The 12,852-nt window shown below is 50.8% G+C and overlaps 1 protein-coding gene across 1 annotated transcript in view; it reads right to left on the bottom strand.

The window, feature by feature from the left end:
- Positions 1-532: 532 nt before the first annotated feature.
- LOC136962462 (CUB and sushi domain-containing protein 3-like) overlaps positions 533-12,852 on the bottom strand; it is a 164,259-nt gene continuing 151,939 nt past the window's right edge. Inside the window, 10 exon segments of the mRNA XM_067256247.1 lie at positions 533-692; positions 1,262-1,397; positions 1,865-1,952; positions 2,441-2,553; positions 3,423-3,581; positions 4,278-4,343; positions 5,072-5,251; positions 7,183-7,294; positions 9,768-9,841; positions 12,414-12,587. Of these exon segments, the coding sequence (XP_067112348.1) occupies positions 533-692; positions 1,262-1,397; positions 1,865-1,952; positions 2,441-2,553; positions 3,423-3,581; positions 4,278-4,343; positions 5,072-5,251; positions 7,183-7,294; positions 9,768-9,841; positions 12,414-12,587 (1,262 nt within the window).

The raw sequence follows: 12,852 nt of genomic DNA on the forward strand, positions 1-12,852 counted from the left end.
CCTTCCTGAAAAATGTGCTTTAATCATCAGAGTCACTCCCTGGCTTCCTGCCTCCATCTCCACAGGCTCTGCCTCTGTACGAGAGTCCACCAATAGAGTCTGATTGTTGGGTTGGGACAGGAAGTGTCTGTCTGTCTGGTTTGTATTTAAAAAATCCTGCAGGTGAGGGGTCAGGGGATCGAGAGGGGGTCAGGGTGGGGATTTCATCAGACAACTTGTTAGCTAGTGTCACGTTAGCTACTCCCTTGTTAGCTATCGTCACGTTAGCTGGCATCACGTTAGCTAGCGTCATGTTAGCTAGCCCCTTGTTAGTTAATATCATGTTAGCTTGCCTCGTGTCGGCTAGCATCATGTTAGCTAGCCTTGCATTAGCTAGCCTCGCGTTAGCTAGCATCCCGTTAGCCGGTATCACGTTAGTCATTAACCATGACACCATGTGTAGACAGTGTTGGACGGGGGGTGGGGGGGGGGGGGGGGGGGGGGGGGGGGTTGGGTTAAACCGTTTCACCGTGGTGGAGGTCGGGTTAAACCATCACACCATGGTGCAGACAGTGTTGAGGTTGGGGTCGAAGCGCACGGCCTTGCCCTCCACAGCCTTGGCGGTGGTGTTGTACATGGGGTTCTCGAACGCCGCCTGGCCGTTGTTGTTCTCGTGAACGGAGCAGCCCGTGTACTGCGTCTTGGGAGTCGTCCTGCGGGGGCGACGGAGAGCAGGTCAGCGCAAACAGCAGAAGAAGAACCGAAGTTGGCACAAACAAGAGAAGCAGAAGAAGACTCGCCACGGTTTTCAAAGTGACTAAACTGGCCATTTTCAGCCTTACCCCTTGCCCCTTTGTATTTCCAGTCAATGCTGGGGAAAGGTTATGTGGGTGTGGGAGTTTTTCATGAATATTCATTCTGGGGCTTCCTCAAATGCTCCAAGTGATTCATGAACATTACCAATTATCCTACCCAGCTCTCCCTGTAAACTGTTAGAATACCTCGAAAAGACGTTCTTACATCTTGAAGTTCTTCAAATTTTTTGAACCACTACAGGCAAAATTGTCAGGACTTACCACCTAATAATCATAATCAACACTTATGCAAAGATTTGTTGGAATCAAGACCAGGATGGATGAGTTTAACTATGCATCAGTAGTAACCATAGGGGGTTTACTTGAAAAAGGTGTTTAGATCCACTTTAATAGTTGCTAGTGATTGTTAGGTCTAACAGTAGTGGTGTATTTTTAGTGTATATAAAGTATCTGTAGTTTGAACTCACCTCTGTTTGTAAAGGTAAAATCCGAAGCCTGCAAATATCAGGGCGAAAAAAGGCACAAGGATTGCTATGGCAACAGAACTACTGTTGGTGCCATGAGGAGGAGGGGCCGAGTTGTGACTCTCTGACATGTTCAGACCTTGGACACACACACACACAAACCAGAACATTAGTTAAGAAATCTGGAAGGTAGGTCTTCCAGCTATGAGGCTAACTCTGATAGAACCAGGGTCAGATCCAGTTACAGCCTGACTCTGATAGAACCAGCATGATATCTAGCTACTGCAGAGTATATTCAAGTAGAGAGTAGAGCATAGAGAAGACAGTATAGAGTTGAGTACAATAGAGTAGAGAGTACAGCATAGTATAGAGTAGAGTATATGGTAGAGTAGAGAGTAGGGTCTAGTAGAGTAGAGAGTATAGCACAAAAGACAGTATAAAGTAGAGTACAGTAGAGTAAAGAGTATGGAGCAGAGTACAGTAGAGAGTAGATCGTATTGAATAGTAGAGTAGAGTATAGGGTATAGTAGAGTAGAGAGTAGAGTACAGTAGAGTAGAGAGTAGAACACAGTACAGAGTATAGCAGAGTATAGTGTGGTAGGATACCTAGCCTCTGCAGTCCAAACTGTCCGAAGTCTTGACCCTGTATGAAACCCTGGAACACGTAGGTGGAGCCGTCTGGCTCAGCAGACACCTGGGGAACAGGCAGTCAGGAAACAGTCAGGAAACAGTCAGCCAGGTACACAGGAAACAGTCAGGCAGGCACACAGTTAGGAAACAGTCAGGCAGGTACACAGTCATGAAACAGTCAGCCAGGTACACAGGAAACAGTCAGGCAGGCACACAGTTAGGAAACAGTCAGGCAGGTACACAGTCAGGAAAAAGTCAGGAAACAGTCAGCCAGGTACACAGGAAACAGTCAGGCAGGTACACAGGAAACAGTCAGGCAGGCACACAGCTAGGAAACAGTCAGGCAGGTACACAGTCAGGAAACAGTCAGGCAGGTACACAGTCAGGAAACAGTCAGGCAGGCACACAGTTAGGAAACAGTCAGGCAGGCACACAGTCAGGAAACAGTCAGCCAGGTACACAGTCAGGAAACAGTCAACAAGGAAAACAGAAAGAAGAGTAGACGAGGAGACAGGACAGGAGAAAAGGAGGGAGGAAGAGGAGAAGACTTACAAAGCCGTCCATGGCCCAGGTCTCCTCTTGTACCTTGCCTGGAGCTGATTGGCTAGACTCCCTGACCTCGTACATCAACAGCAACAGACGAGCTTCCTGGCTCTTATAGACACCTGGGGGGGTGGGGGGGGGGGGATAGTTTAACAGGGTGATTTAACCTTTCTCCCCTAGCAACTATTATTTTATCTCTCTCCCTCTCCTTCACTCTCTCTCCATCTCCTCTCTCTCATCCCCCCATCTCTCTCTCCCTAGCTCTGTCTCCATCTCTCTCTCCTAATTAGAAATGACGGGGCAGACTCAAGAACAATCTGATATCTAAGAGATTAATTAGACAACGTAAATCAATGTCAGCTTTGTCAGCGGAGGAGAGATAAGAAAGACAGAGCTAACAGACAGAGAGAGAGATGGAGGGAGGGAGAGATACAGAGAGAGGCAAAGAGGGAAGGAGAGAGAGATATACACCGAGAGATAGAGGGAGGGAGAGAGAGTGAGAGGGAAAGAGAAGCACTATTATTTTAATTACAAAAAATCCATCAAGGATTTGTCAGACTGGATTCATATTTCACAGAAGACAGCGATGGAGTGGGTTATGCTGAGAAATATTATAGAGAGGGAGAGATGAGAGGAGGTCAGAGAATAACACATAAACACACAAACAAGCACAGCAATTATCCTCCAACCATAACGTAACACCACCATCTGGAACCATGACAGCAGAGCAGGTAATTACTGTTTAAAAGCTGTTAAATACTTGAGGAGAACTTGTTTTATCTCCAAAGCTGGAATGAAAGCAGTGGATCAGTGTGGGAAAGTGGCAACGATGACCTGAAACAAACTCCCCTAAATTATTCCTCCTCCTCCACCCTACCCTCTCCTCCCTCGCTCCTCCTCCTTTCTCCTCCCCGTCCCTCCTCCTCCCCCACCCACCCACCCTCCCTCCCTCCCTCCCTCCCTCCCTCCTCCTCCTCCTCCCCCCTCCCACCTGAGAGCAGCAGTTCCATGTTGGCGTTGGAGAGCGTGACGTTGACCCTCCCGGAGGAGGCGTTGAAGCTGGTGATGCTCAGGGTCATGGGGCGCTTCCTGCCGCGGTAGTCATAGGAACCCTTCCAGATGTAGTTGGGCGCAAACACGTCATCTGGAACTGAGGAGGGAGGGGGAGGAGAGGAGTGAGGGATCGGGGGCAGCATGAACAGAAGTCTGTCTCCGTGGTCTGGCGGACTCCCCCCCCCCCCCCCCCCCCCGGGGTTGTGTTGGATCACGCAGCGGAGGAAGGGAGGTGAGGAGAGGGTAAGAGAGGGAGAGAGAGGAAGGGAGCGAGAGATAGAGGGAGACAGGGAGAGAGAGAGGGAAAGAGAGAGAGAGGTCGGGAGGGAGAGAGAGAGAGAGAAGAGAGAGAGAGAGCGCACAAGCTGCCTGGAAATCTTACCATCAAACTATCCCGTCCTCGCAATAACACACCCACACACACAAAACTCTTTCTTTATACTCTACTTCTTGAGGGCTTCGCAGACACAAATTACATTTAGTTATTTAGTAGACGCTCATATCCAGAGCGCCTTAGCACATTAGCACCATAAAGAGAAAGAGAGTTTGACATAGAGAGAGAGATCGAGAGAGAGGGAAAGAAAGAGAGACAAAGAGAGAGGGAAGGAAAAAGAGGGCGAGAGAGAGAGAGAGAGAGAGGGGGGGGAAAGAAAGAGATAGAAGGTGGCACTAACTAAGGTCTCTTCTGGCAAGTATTCATGTTTAACCAGGAGTCAGGGTCAGGGGTCAGGAACAGGGGTCAGGAGTCAGGGTCAGAGTTTAGAAACAGGGGTCAGGGGGTCAAGGTACTCACCATTGAGTTTAGGGCTGGGGGTCCCTGCAGCTGGCTTCATGGGCTTCTCTGATAGCTTGGATCCAGCTGTGGACACACACGCATGTATCAACACAGTCTAACGGGAGAGGAGAGGAAAGGAGGAGAGTGGGGGGAGAAGAGGGACGGGGGAGGGGGAGAGGGGAGGAGAGGAGGAGAGGAGAGGAGGAGAGTGGGGGGAGAAGAGGGACGGGGGAGGGGGAGAGGGGAGGAGAGGAGGAGAGGAATGGAGGAGGGAAGGGAAGGGAAGAGGAGAGGAGTGGAGGAGAGCAGTGTGTCCTCCCCCTCTCCACATCTGTTTGAGTCAGTAATTACTGCCTGGCCTCAGGTGTACAGCTGTGCCACTCAGCACAAAGATGCTCTGTGTGTGTGTGTTTGTGTGCATCCGCGCGTGTGTGTGTGTAGTCACAATCCTTAGGGAACATGAGAGACTCTGGCCTAGATCAGTGCCTGCTCCACACACACACACACACGCACACACAGCATCTCTCTCTACAGGTCTGCTATCAAGGTGCTTGTTACCATGAACTACTGTGGAGCCGCCAGGTGTTACAGCACAGCAGTTTGACAGCTGTGTGTGTGTGTCTGTGTGTCTTTGTGTGTGCATCATACCTAGACAGCCAATTCAGGGGTGTGTGTGACTGTGTGTGTGCGGGTGTGTTCATTTGTGAATGTGTGTGAGTAGGTGTCATACCTATGAACACAATACCTCGGACCTGCAGCCTCTTTGTGGGCCAGCGCTGCAGTGTGTGTGCGTGAGTGTGTGTGTGTCATACCTCGACACACGGGCGTCTTCCCGCTCCAGGTGCCGTCGGACCTGCAGACTCTGTGTTCTGATCCTCCAGACAGGAAGTAACCCCGCTGACAGGAGTAGACCAGCGTGAAGCCATATCCTGCCAGCTCCATAAACACCACTGTCACATGATCAGGGCTCTCCGGCTGCTTACATGAGTGGGCTGGGGAAGGGGAGGGGGGGACGTAGTTAGATCTCTCATTCTAGTCTTCAACTAGATCAAACCAGACTAGGCCAGACCAGATCAGACCAGACTGGACAACCAGAATTGACCAGAAAACCAAACTAGACCAAACTAGACAAGACTAGACTAGACCAGACCAGATCAGACAACCAGAATTGACGAAACAAGACCAGACTAGACCAGACCAGACTAGACCAGATAAGACCAGACCAGACTTGGTTACACCAGTCAAAGCTAACCCAGGCTTTTTCACTAATTACAAGGATCAGGATATCAAACCATGAAAGGATCATAGTAGACACATATACACACACAGACCAGGCACACACACACACACATGCATCTGCACACACACCCATTCACACAAAAACAAATACAATTTGGCAGAAATGAGGCAAATTACGGAGATAGTGGTGTGTTTATGACTGAAAAGAAAGAAAGGGAGATGGAGGAGGCAGAGAGAGCAGGTGAAGAGAGAAAGATATGGAGTGAGGAGGAGAGAGAGAGATTGAGATAGGAGGAGGAGGAGAGAGAGAGATGGAGAGGGGAGGAGGAGAGAGATGGAGAGGGGAGGAGGAAAGAGAGAGATAGAGAGAGGAGGAGAGAGAGATGGAGATAGGGGGAGGAGATGTACATGGACAGAGACAGAGGGATAGGGAGAGAGATACAGCTTCTTACTCCATACAGCCTAAGCGACCACACCCTTGCAATTATAAAAAAAAAAAAAAAAACCTTGTTACCAAAAGAACATCAAATCTGGGGTCACTGTACATCAGGTGAAGATGAAATGGAGATACTCTTTTTCCTAAAATATAACAAATACAAAATATATTCCCAAAAGATTTAACAGCTAATTACAATCTACACAGAGCTTAACGATAGTGAGAAACTAAGGATGTTTCTGTGTGAGGGACCTACAGTCAGTCTTGCTGCCAGATATATTCGAGAGTCACAACTTGAATAGGGTAATTGTTGAAACTATTATTTTTCCGAACATTTTATTTTGTAATTACACTCATTACATTTTATGTCATTTTGCATCTTGATATTTGTATGGATGTGTGTTTTATGATTAATGATGATTAGATTTTCTGCTATATGTAAACAATAGCTGACTAGATTAGACTGTGGACTGCTTTGGCAACATTGTTTGAACGTTCATGCCAATAAAGCATATTAAATTAAATTGAATTCAGAGAGGGGGAGAGATGTAGAGGGGGAGTCAGAAATAGAGAAGGATAGAGGAAAATACAGAGAGAGATGGAGAGAGGGGGAAAGAGAGATGGAGGGGGAGAGAGAGTGAAAGAGAGATGGAGGGGGAGAGAGAGAGGGAGAAACAGTGAAAGAGCGAGGGCAGGAGGGAGTGAGATGGAGGGGGAGAGAAAGAGGGAGAGTGAAAGAGAGATAGAGGGAGAGAGAGACAGAGATGGAGGGGGAGAGAGAGAGGGAGAGAGAGAGTGAAAGAGCGGGAGAGGGAGAAAGAGAGAGAGGGAGAGAAAGATGGAGGGGGAGAGAGATTGAAAGAGAGAGGGAGTGAGAGAGGGGTAGAGAGAGAGAGAAAGCGAGAGAGGGAGGTCCTAAATCCTGACTGTTCTGGCAGGTTCTATCTGGTTCTGTCTGCTTCTGTCGGGTTCTGTGTGGTTCTACCAGGTTCTATCTGGTTGTCCAGAACGTTTTACTGTACTCTACTGTTTCCTACTGTCCCAGTTCCCATGGAAACAGCACACTGCGCTTACGTAACCAGATGAGTTAGAAAACACCTGAGTGTGTTTGTCATATGCACACACACTTGAGACTGCTAGGCACACACCCACACACTTCTGAGACTGCCTGTCACCCCTTTACACACAAACGTGCTGAATCACAAGGAAACAGGAAGTGATGCAGGACTGTGAGGTCAGGTGACTTACGTATGCACTCTGGTTGGAGGCCGCTCCAGGTGAGGTCGGCCTGGCAGAGACGCGTGGTGGAGCCCTGGAGCAGGTGACCTGGCTGGCACTGGAACCCCACCATGCTGCCCACCTGCACACACACACACACACACACATTTGTGTTATTATGCTGTTTGTTCTTTGGCACTTCATCAACCCGCCTGTCCTCCTCCTCTCATCTCTCCTCCTCTCATCTCTCCTCCTCCTCTCATCTCTCCTCCTCCTCTCATCTCTCCTACTCCTCTCATCTCATCTCTCCCCTCTTCCTCTCTTCATCTCTCCTCTCCTCATCTCTCCTCATCCTCTCGTCTCTCCTCCTCCCCCTCTTCAGCATCTCCAGTGGTTGTATGAATGTGGTCAGGCCTACATCTCCCAGCTCTGGCCTGTCTCAACCACTAAAACGACTTGATGTCGTAAAATGTTAATGTCAGCACATCAGCCTCAAATAACCACCTCTACGTCCTTCCCTGCCCTCATCTCTCCATCCTCTCCCTCCCTCCATCCCAACCTCCCTTCCTCCAGCCTGTCCTCTCATCACCTCCCTCCAGCCTCTCCCTCCATCCCAACCTCCCTTCCTCCAGCCTGTCCTCTCATCACCTCCCTCCAGCCTCTCCCTCCATCCCAACCTCCCTTCCTCCAGCCTGTCCTCTCATCACCTCCCTCCAGCCTCTCCCTCCATCCCAACCTCCTTTCCTCCAGCCTGTCCTCTCATCACCTCCCTCCAGCTTCTCCCTCCATACCAACCTCCCTTCCTCCAGCCTGTCCTCTCATCACCTCCCTCCAGCCTCTCCCTCCATACCAACCTCCCTTCCTCCAGCCTGTCCTCTCATCACCTCCCTCCAGCCTCTCCCTCCATCCCAACCTCCCTTCCTCCAGCCTGTCCTCTCATAACCTCCCTCCAGCCTCTCCCTCCATCCCAACCTCCCTTCCTCCAGCCTGTCCTCTCATCACCTCCCTCCAGCCTCTCCCTCCATCCCAACCTCCCTTCCTCCAGCCTGTCCTCTCATCACCTCCCTCCAGCCTCTCCCTCCATCCCAACCTCCCTTCCTCCAGCCTGTCCTCTCATCACCTCCCTCCAGCCTCTCCCTCCATACCAACCTCCCTTCCTCCAGCCTGTCCTCTCATCACCTCCCTCCAGCCTCTCCCTCCATACCAACCTCCCTTCCTCCAGCCTGTCCTCTCATCACCTCCCTCCAGCCTCTCCCTCCATCCCAACCTCCCTTCCTCCAGCCTGTCCTCTCATAACCTCCCTCCAGCCTCTCCCTCCATCCCAACCTCCCTTCCTCCAGCCTGTCCTCTCATCACCTCCCTCCAGCCTCTCCCTCCATCCCAACCTCGCTTCCTCCAGCCTGTCCTCTCATCACCTCCCTCCAGCCTCTCCCTCCATACCAACCTCCCTTCCTCCAGCCTGTCCTCTCATCACCTCCCTCCAGCCTCTCCCTCCATCCCAACCTCCCTTCCTCCAGCCTGTCCTCTCATCACCTACCTCCAGCCTCTCCCCCCCCCCTTCCTTGTCCTCTCCTACCCTCCCTCCTCTCCTACCCCCCTCCTCCTTCTCATCGCCTCCTCTCCTCTCCTCAAACCATTAACGGCTGTATCCAGACAGTGTACCTGTGAACACATGGTTCCAAATGTACCTCCCTCCCTCTTACTTCTCTCCCCATCTTTTACTCTATTTTTCCCTCTGTCTGTCTGTCTGTCTGTCTCTCTGTCTCCCTCTCTCTTTCCTCTCTCCCCCCCCTCTACCCCCCCCCCCCTCTCTCCCCCAGTCTTGTGTGCTGTGATCATACGATGCTTTCATCTGTGTTGGTGTGTCAAAGTCTGCTTTAATGTTCTATTAGAGGATCAACCAGTAGAACACACACACACTCTCACATACACACACACACACATTCACACGTACAAACAAACACTGCAGCACAGTTTTGTCCCGTTTATATGAGCTAGTAATGTAAACATATTGGGGCAGAGGTGTGTGTGTGTGTGTGTGCGTGTACGCTCATTAGAGAGACAACACCGCCAGGACAGCATGGGTCTGGCTGGTGACCATAGGAGGCCAACACACCCACACACGCACACACCCCACTGAGCCCAAATAAACAGGTTTCTTATGAGGATAACCAGGGTATCTTTCTCAGCAGGGTCCTGCAAAACAACCTCACATGTTCTCCCTCAAGTTCTCCCCCCATGTTTCCTTCATTATCTCTAACACATTCTCCCCTCAAGTTCCACCCCATGTTCTCCAACGCTTTCTCCTCCCACGTTCTCCTCCCACGTTCTCCCTCACGTTCTCCTCCCACGTTCTCCCTCACGTTCTCCTCCCACGTTCTCCCTCACGTTCTCCTCCCACGTTCTCCTTCACGTTCTCCTCCCACGTTCTCCCTCACGTTCTCCTCCCACGTTCTCCCTCACGTTCTCCTCCCACGTTCTCCCTCACGTTCTCCTCCCACGTTCTCCCTCACGTTCCCCTCCCACGTTCTCCCTCACGTTCTCCTTCATGTTCTCCAACAAGTTCTGCCCCACGTTGCGCCACAACGTTCTCACGAGTTCTCCAAACTTCTTACCTTGAAGCCATAGGTTCTGTTGAGGGAGCCATAGCGGGGTGTTCCTGGGTTATCACAGGTGGTACGAGTAGGTTCTGGGGAGGGGGAGAGAGAGAGAGAATAGAGAGAGAAAGAGAGGAGAGAGAGAGAATAGAGAGAGAAAGAGAGAGAGAAAGAGAGAGAGAGAGAGAGAGAGAGAGAGAGAGAGAGAGAGAGAGAGAGAGAGAGAGAGAGGAAAGAGGAGAGAGAGAGAGAGAGAGAGAGAGAGAGAGAGAGAGAGAGAGAGAGAGAGAGAGAGAGAGAGAGAGAGAGAGAGAGAAAGAGGAAAGAGAGGGAGAGAAAGAGAGAAGAGAGAGAGGAAAGAGAGAGAGAGGAAGAGAGAGAGAGAGAAAGAGAGAGAGAGAAGGAGAGGGAGAGAAGGAGAGGGAGAAAGGTCAGTGTAGACAGATAGTTCTAGACTACCGACTCGACATAGCTACCTACAGTTTATGTGCGTGTGTGGGGTGTGTTTATGTGTGCATGTGAGTGCTTGCGAGTGTGTTTGTGTGCGCGCGTGCGTGAATCATTTTGAAGTGGTATGAACATAAACAGACTGCCTACAGTGACAGTCGCCCTTTGTGAGAGTGTGTGCTTGTAAAACAACCGTCTGGAGTTTGTTGGTGAGAGCGTTGTGTGTGTTTCTGTCAGTGGGCCTGCCGTGGTCATCAGTGTCTGGCAGCAGTACCAGCAGCAACCAGTAGAGAACACTGCTGCTACAGAAAAGATGCACGGCTGGACCGGCTGATGGTGTGTGCGTGTGTGCGTGCGTGCTACGTGCGCCCGTGCATATTCGTACGTGAGTGTGTGATCCTGTGTGTGGCCCTGTGTGTAAACGTGTGTGACCCTGTGTGCGGGAGTGCGTGTGTGTGACCCTGTGAGTGTGTGTGATCCTGTGTGCGGGTGTGTGATCCTGTGTGTGTGTGTGTGTGTGCCATCATTAGCATGTGCAGCACAGCCTCTCCCAGGCTGACGCAGGAACCTGACTCAATGCAGCCTTAGAGATGACAGCAGCTACACACCTCGCTCTCTCTCTCTCTCCCTCTCGATCTCTCCGTCTCCCCTCCCTCCGTCCCTCTCTCCTTCCCTCCTTCTCTCCCTCTTTCTATCCCTCTCTCCTTCTTTATCTCTCGCAATCCCTCTCTAACCCTCTCTCCTTCTCTCTCCCTCTTTCCTCCTCTCCCTCTCTATCTCGATTCCTCTTTCTGTTTTGTTCCGTTTTTACACTTTTCCTCTTTCAGTTCTTCAAGCTCGCCTTCTTTTCTCCATCCCCCCGTCCCTCCCCTCAGTCCCTCCCTCCAACCCTCTTTCTCTCTCCCCCCGTCCCTCCATCCCTTTATCTAATCTCCTCAGTATTCAACAGCAACCTTATGACAGCCAATCACATCCATCAGCCAGACAATCAGCCAATCCCCATGCACTTCCCAGCGGAAACCTCATTTTAGGCCAATCAACCTTAATTACATATTTCTCTCTACTCCTCCCTCCAGCTCCCTCTCCCCCTTTAATTATCTCTTTCTCTGTTCTCTATTTCTCCCTTTTCATCTCTCTTCTCCCTCCCTCCCTCCCTCCCTCCCTCCCTCCCTCCCTCCCTCCCTCCCTCCCTCCCTCCCTCCCTCCCCTCCCTCCCTCCCTCCCTCCCTCCCTCCCTCCCTCCCTCCCTCCCTCCCTCCCTCCCTCCCTCCCTCCCTTGTGTAGAGATGAATAATGTAGCTAGCAGCAGCAGAAACTCCAGCTGAACTCTCACAATCAGCAATATTTCACCTGTGCCTCTGTCCAGACCTGTGTGTGTGAGTGAGAGTAGCCCTGTATGCTTTGCCAATAGTGTGTGTTACTTGTCCAGCATGTGTATCTGTTACCTATACAGCATGTGTGTTTTACCTATACAACATGTGAGTGTTACCTATACAGTGTGTGTGTGTGTGTGTGTGTTACCTGTGCAGTGTGTGTGTGTGTGTTACCTATACAGTGTGTGTGTGTGTGTGTGTGTTACCTGTGCAGTGTGTGTGTGTGTGTTACCTATGCAGTGTGTGTGTGTGCATGTGTTACCAATGCAGTGTGTGTGTTACCTATGCAGTGTGTGTGTGTGTGTTACATATGCAGTGTGTGCGTGTGTGTTACCTGTGCAGTGTGTGTGTGCATGTGTTACCTATGCAGTGTGTGTGTGTGTGTTACCTATGCAGTGTGTGTGTTACCTATGCAGTGTGTGCGTGTGTGTTACCTGTGCAGTGTGTGTGTGTGTTACCTATGCAGTGTGTGTGTGTGTGTTACCTATGCAGTGTGTGTGTGTGTGTTACCTATGCAGTGTGTGCGTGTGTTATCTATGCAGTGTGTGTGTTACCTATGCAGTGTGTGTGTTACCTATGCAGTGTGTGTGTGTGTGTTACCTATGCAGTGTGTGTGTTACCTATGCAGTGTGTGTGTTACCTATGCAGTGTGTGTGTTACCTATGCAGTGTGTGTGTTACCTATGCAGTGTGTGTGTTACCTATGCAGTGTGTGTGTGTGTGTTACCTATGCAGTGTGTGTGTTACCTATGCAGTGTGTGTGTTACCTATGCAGTGTGTGTGTGTGTGTGTGTGTTACCTATGCAGTGTGTGTGTTACCTATGCAGTGTGTGTGTGTGTGTTACCTATGCAGCGAGGCTGGAAGCCGCTCCACAGGCCGTCAGCCTGACAGAGGCGTGTGGTGGACCCCACCGGGATGTAGGGGGCGCTGCAGCTGAACAACACCTCGGACTGGTAGATGAAGCTGCGCCCCTCCCGGAAGCCGTGGGCAGGAACTCCTGGGTCGCCACAGAACTTGGCTGCAGGAACAGGAAGAGGAGGAGTCAGATACTGAGATCTCATTGGCCCTGGGGCAGGAAAGGGAGCGGTTGCATTCTTTTAGGGTGAGATCCTTGTGTTGTAAAGATGAGGAGAGATGGGTGTTGTTCCATCTCATCCTCCCTCCCCCCCTCTTTTCTCCCTTCCTCTTCACTACCCACAGACTCCTATTGATGAATAAAATATATCTTCCCTTCTTGCTGTCAGGAGAAAGAAACAAACAGGAGACACAGAGACAGAGAGGGG

Source organism: Osmerus mordax, chromosome 18, assembly GCF_038355195.1.
Source record: "Osmerus mordax isolate fOsmMor3 chromosome 18, fOsmMor3.pri, whole genome shotgun sequence".
Taxonomy (NCBI): domain Eukaryota; kingdom Metazoa; phylum Chordata; class Actinopteri; order Osmeriformes; family Osmeridae; genus Osmerus; species Osmerus mordax.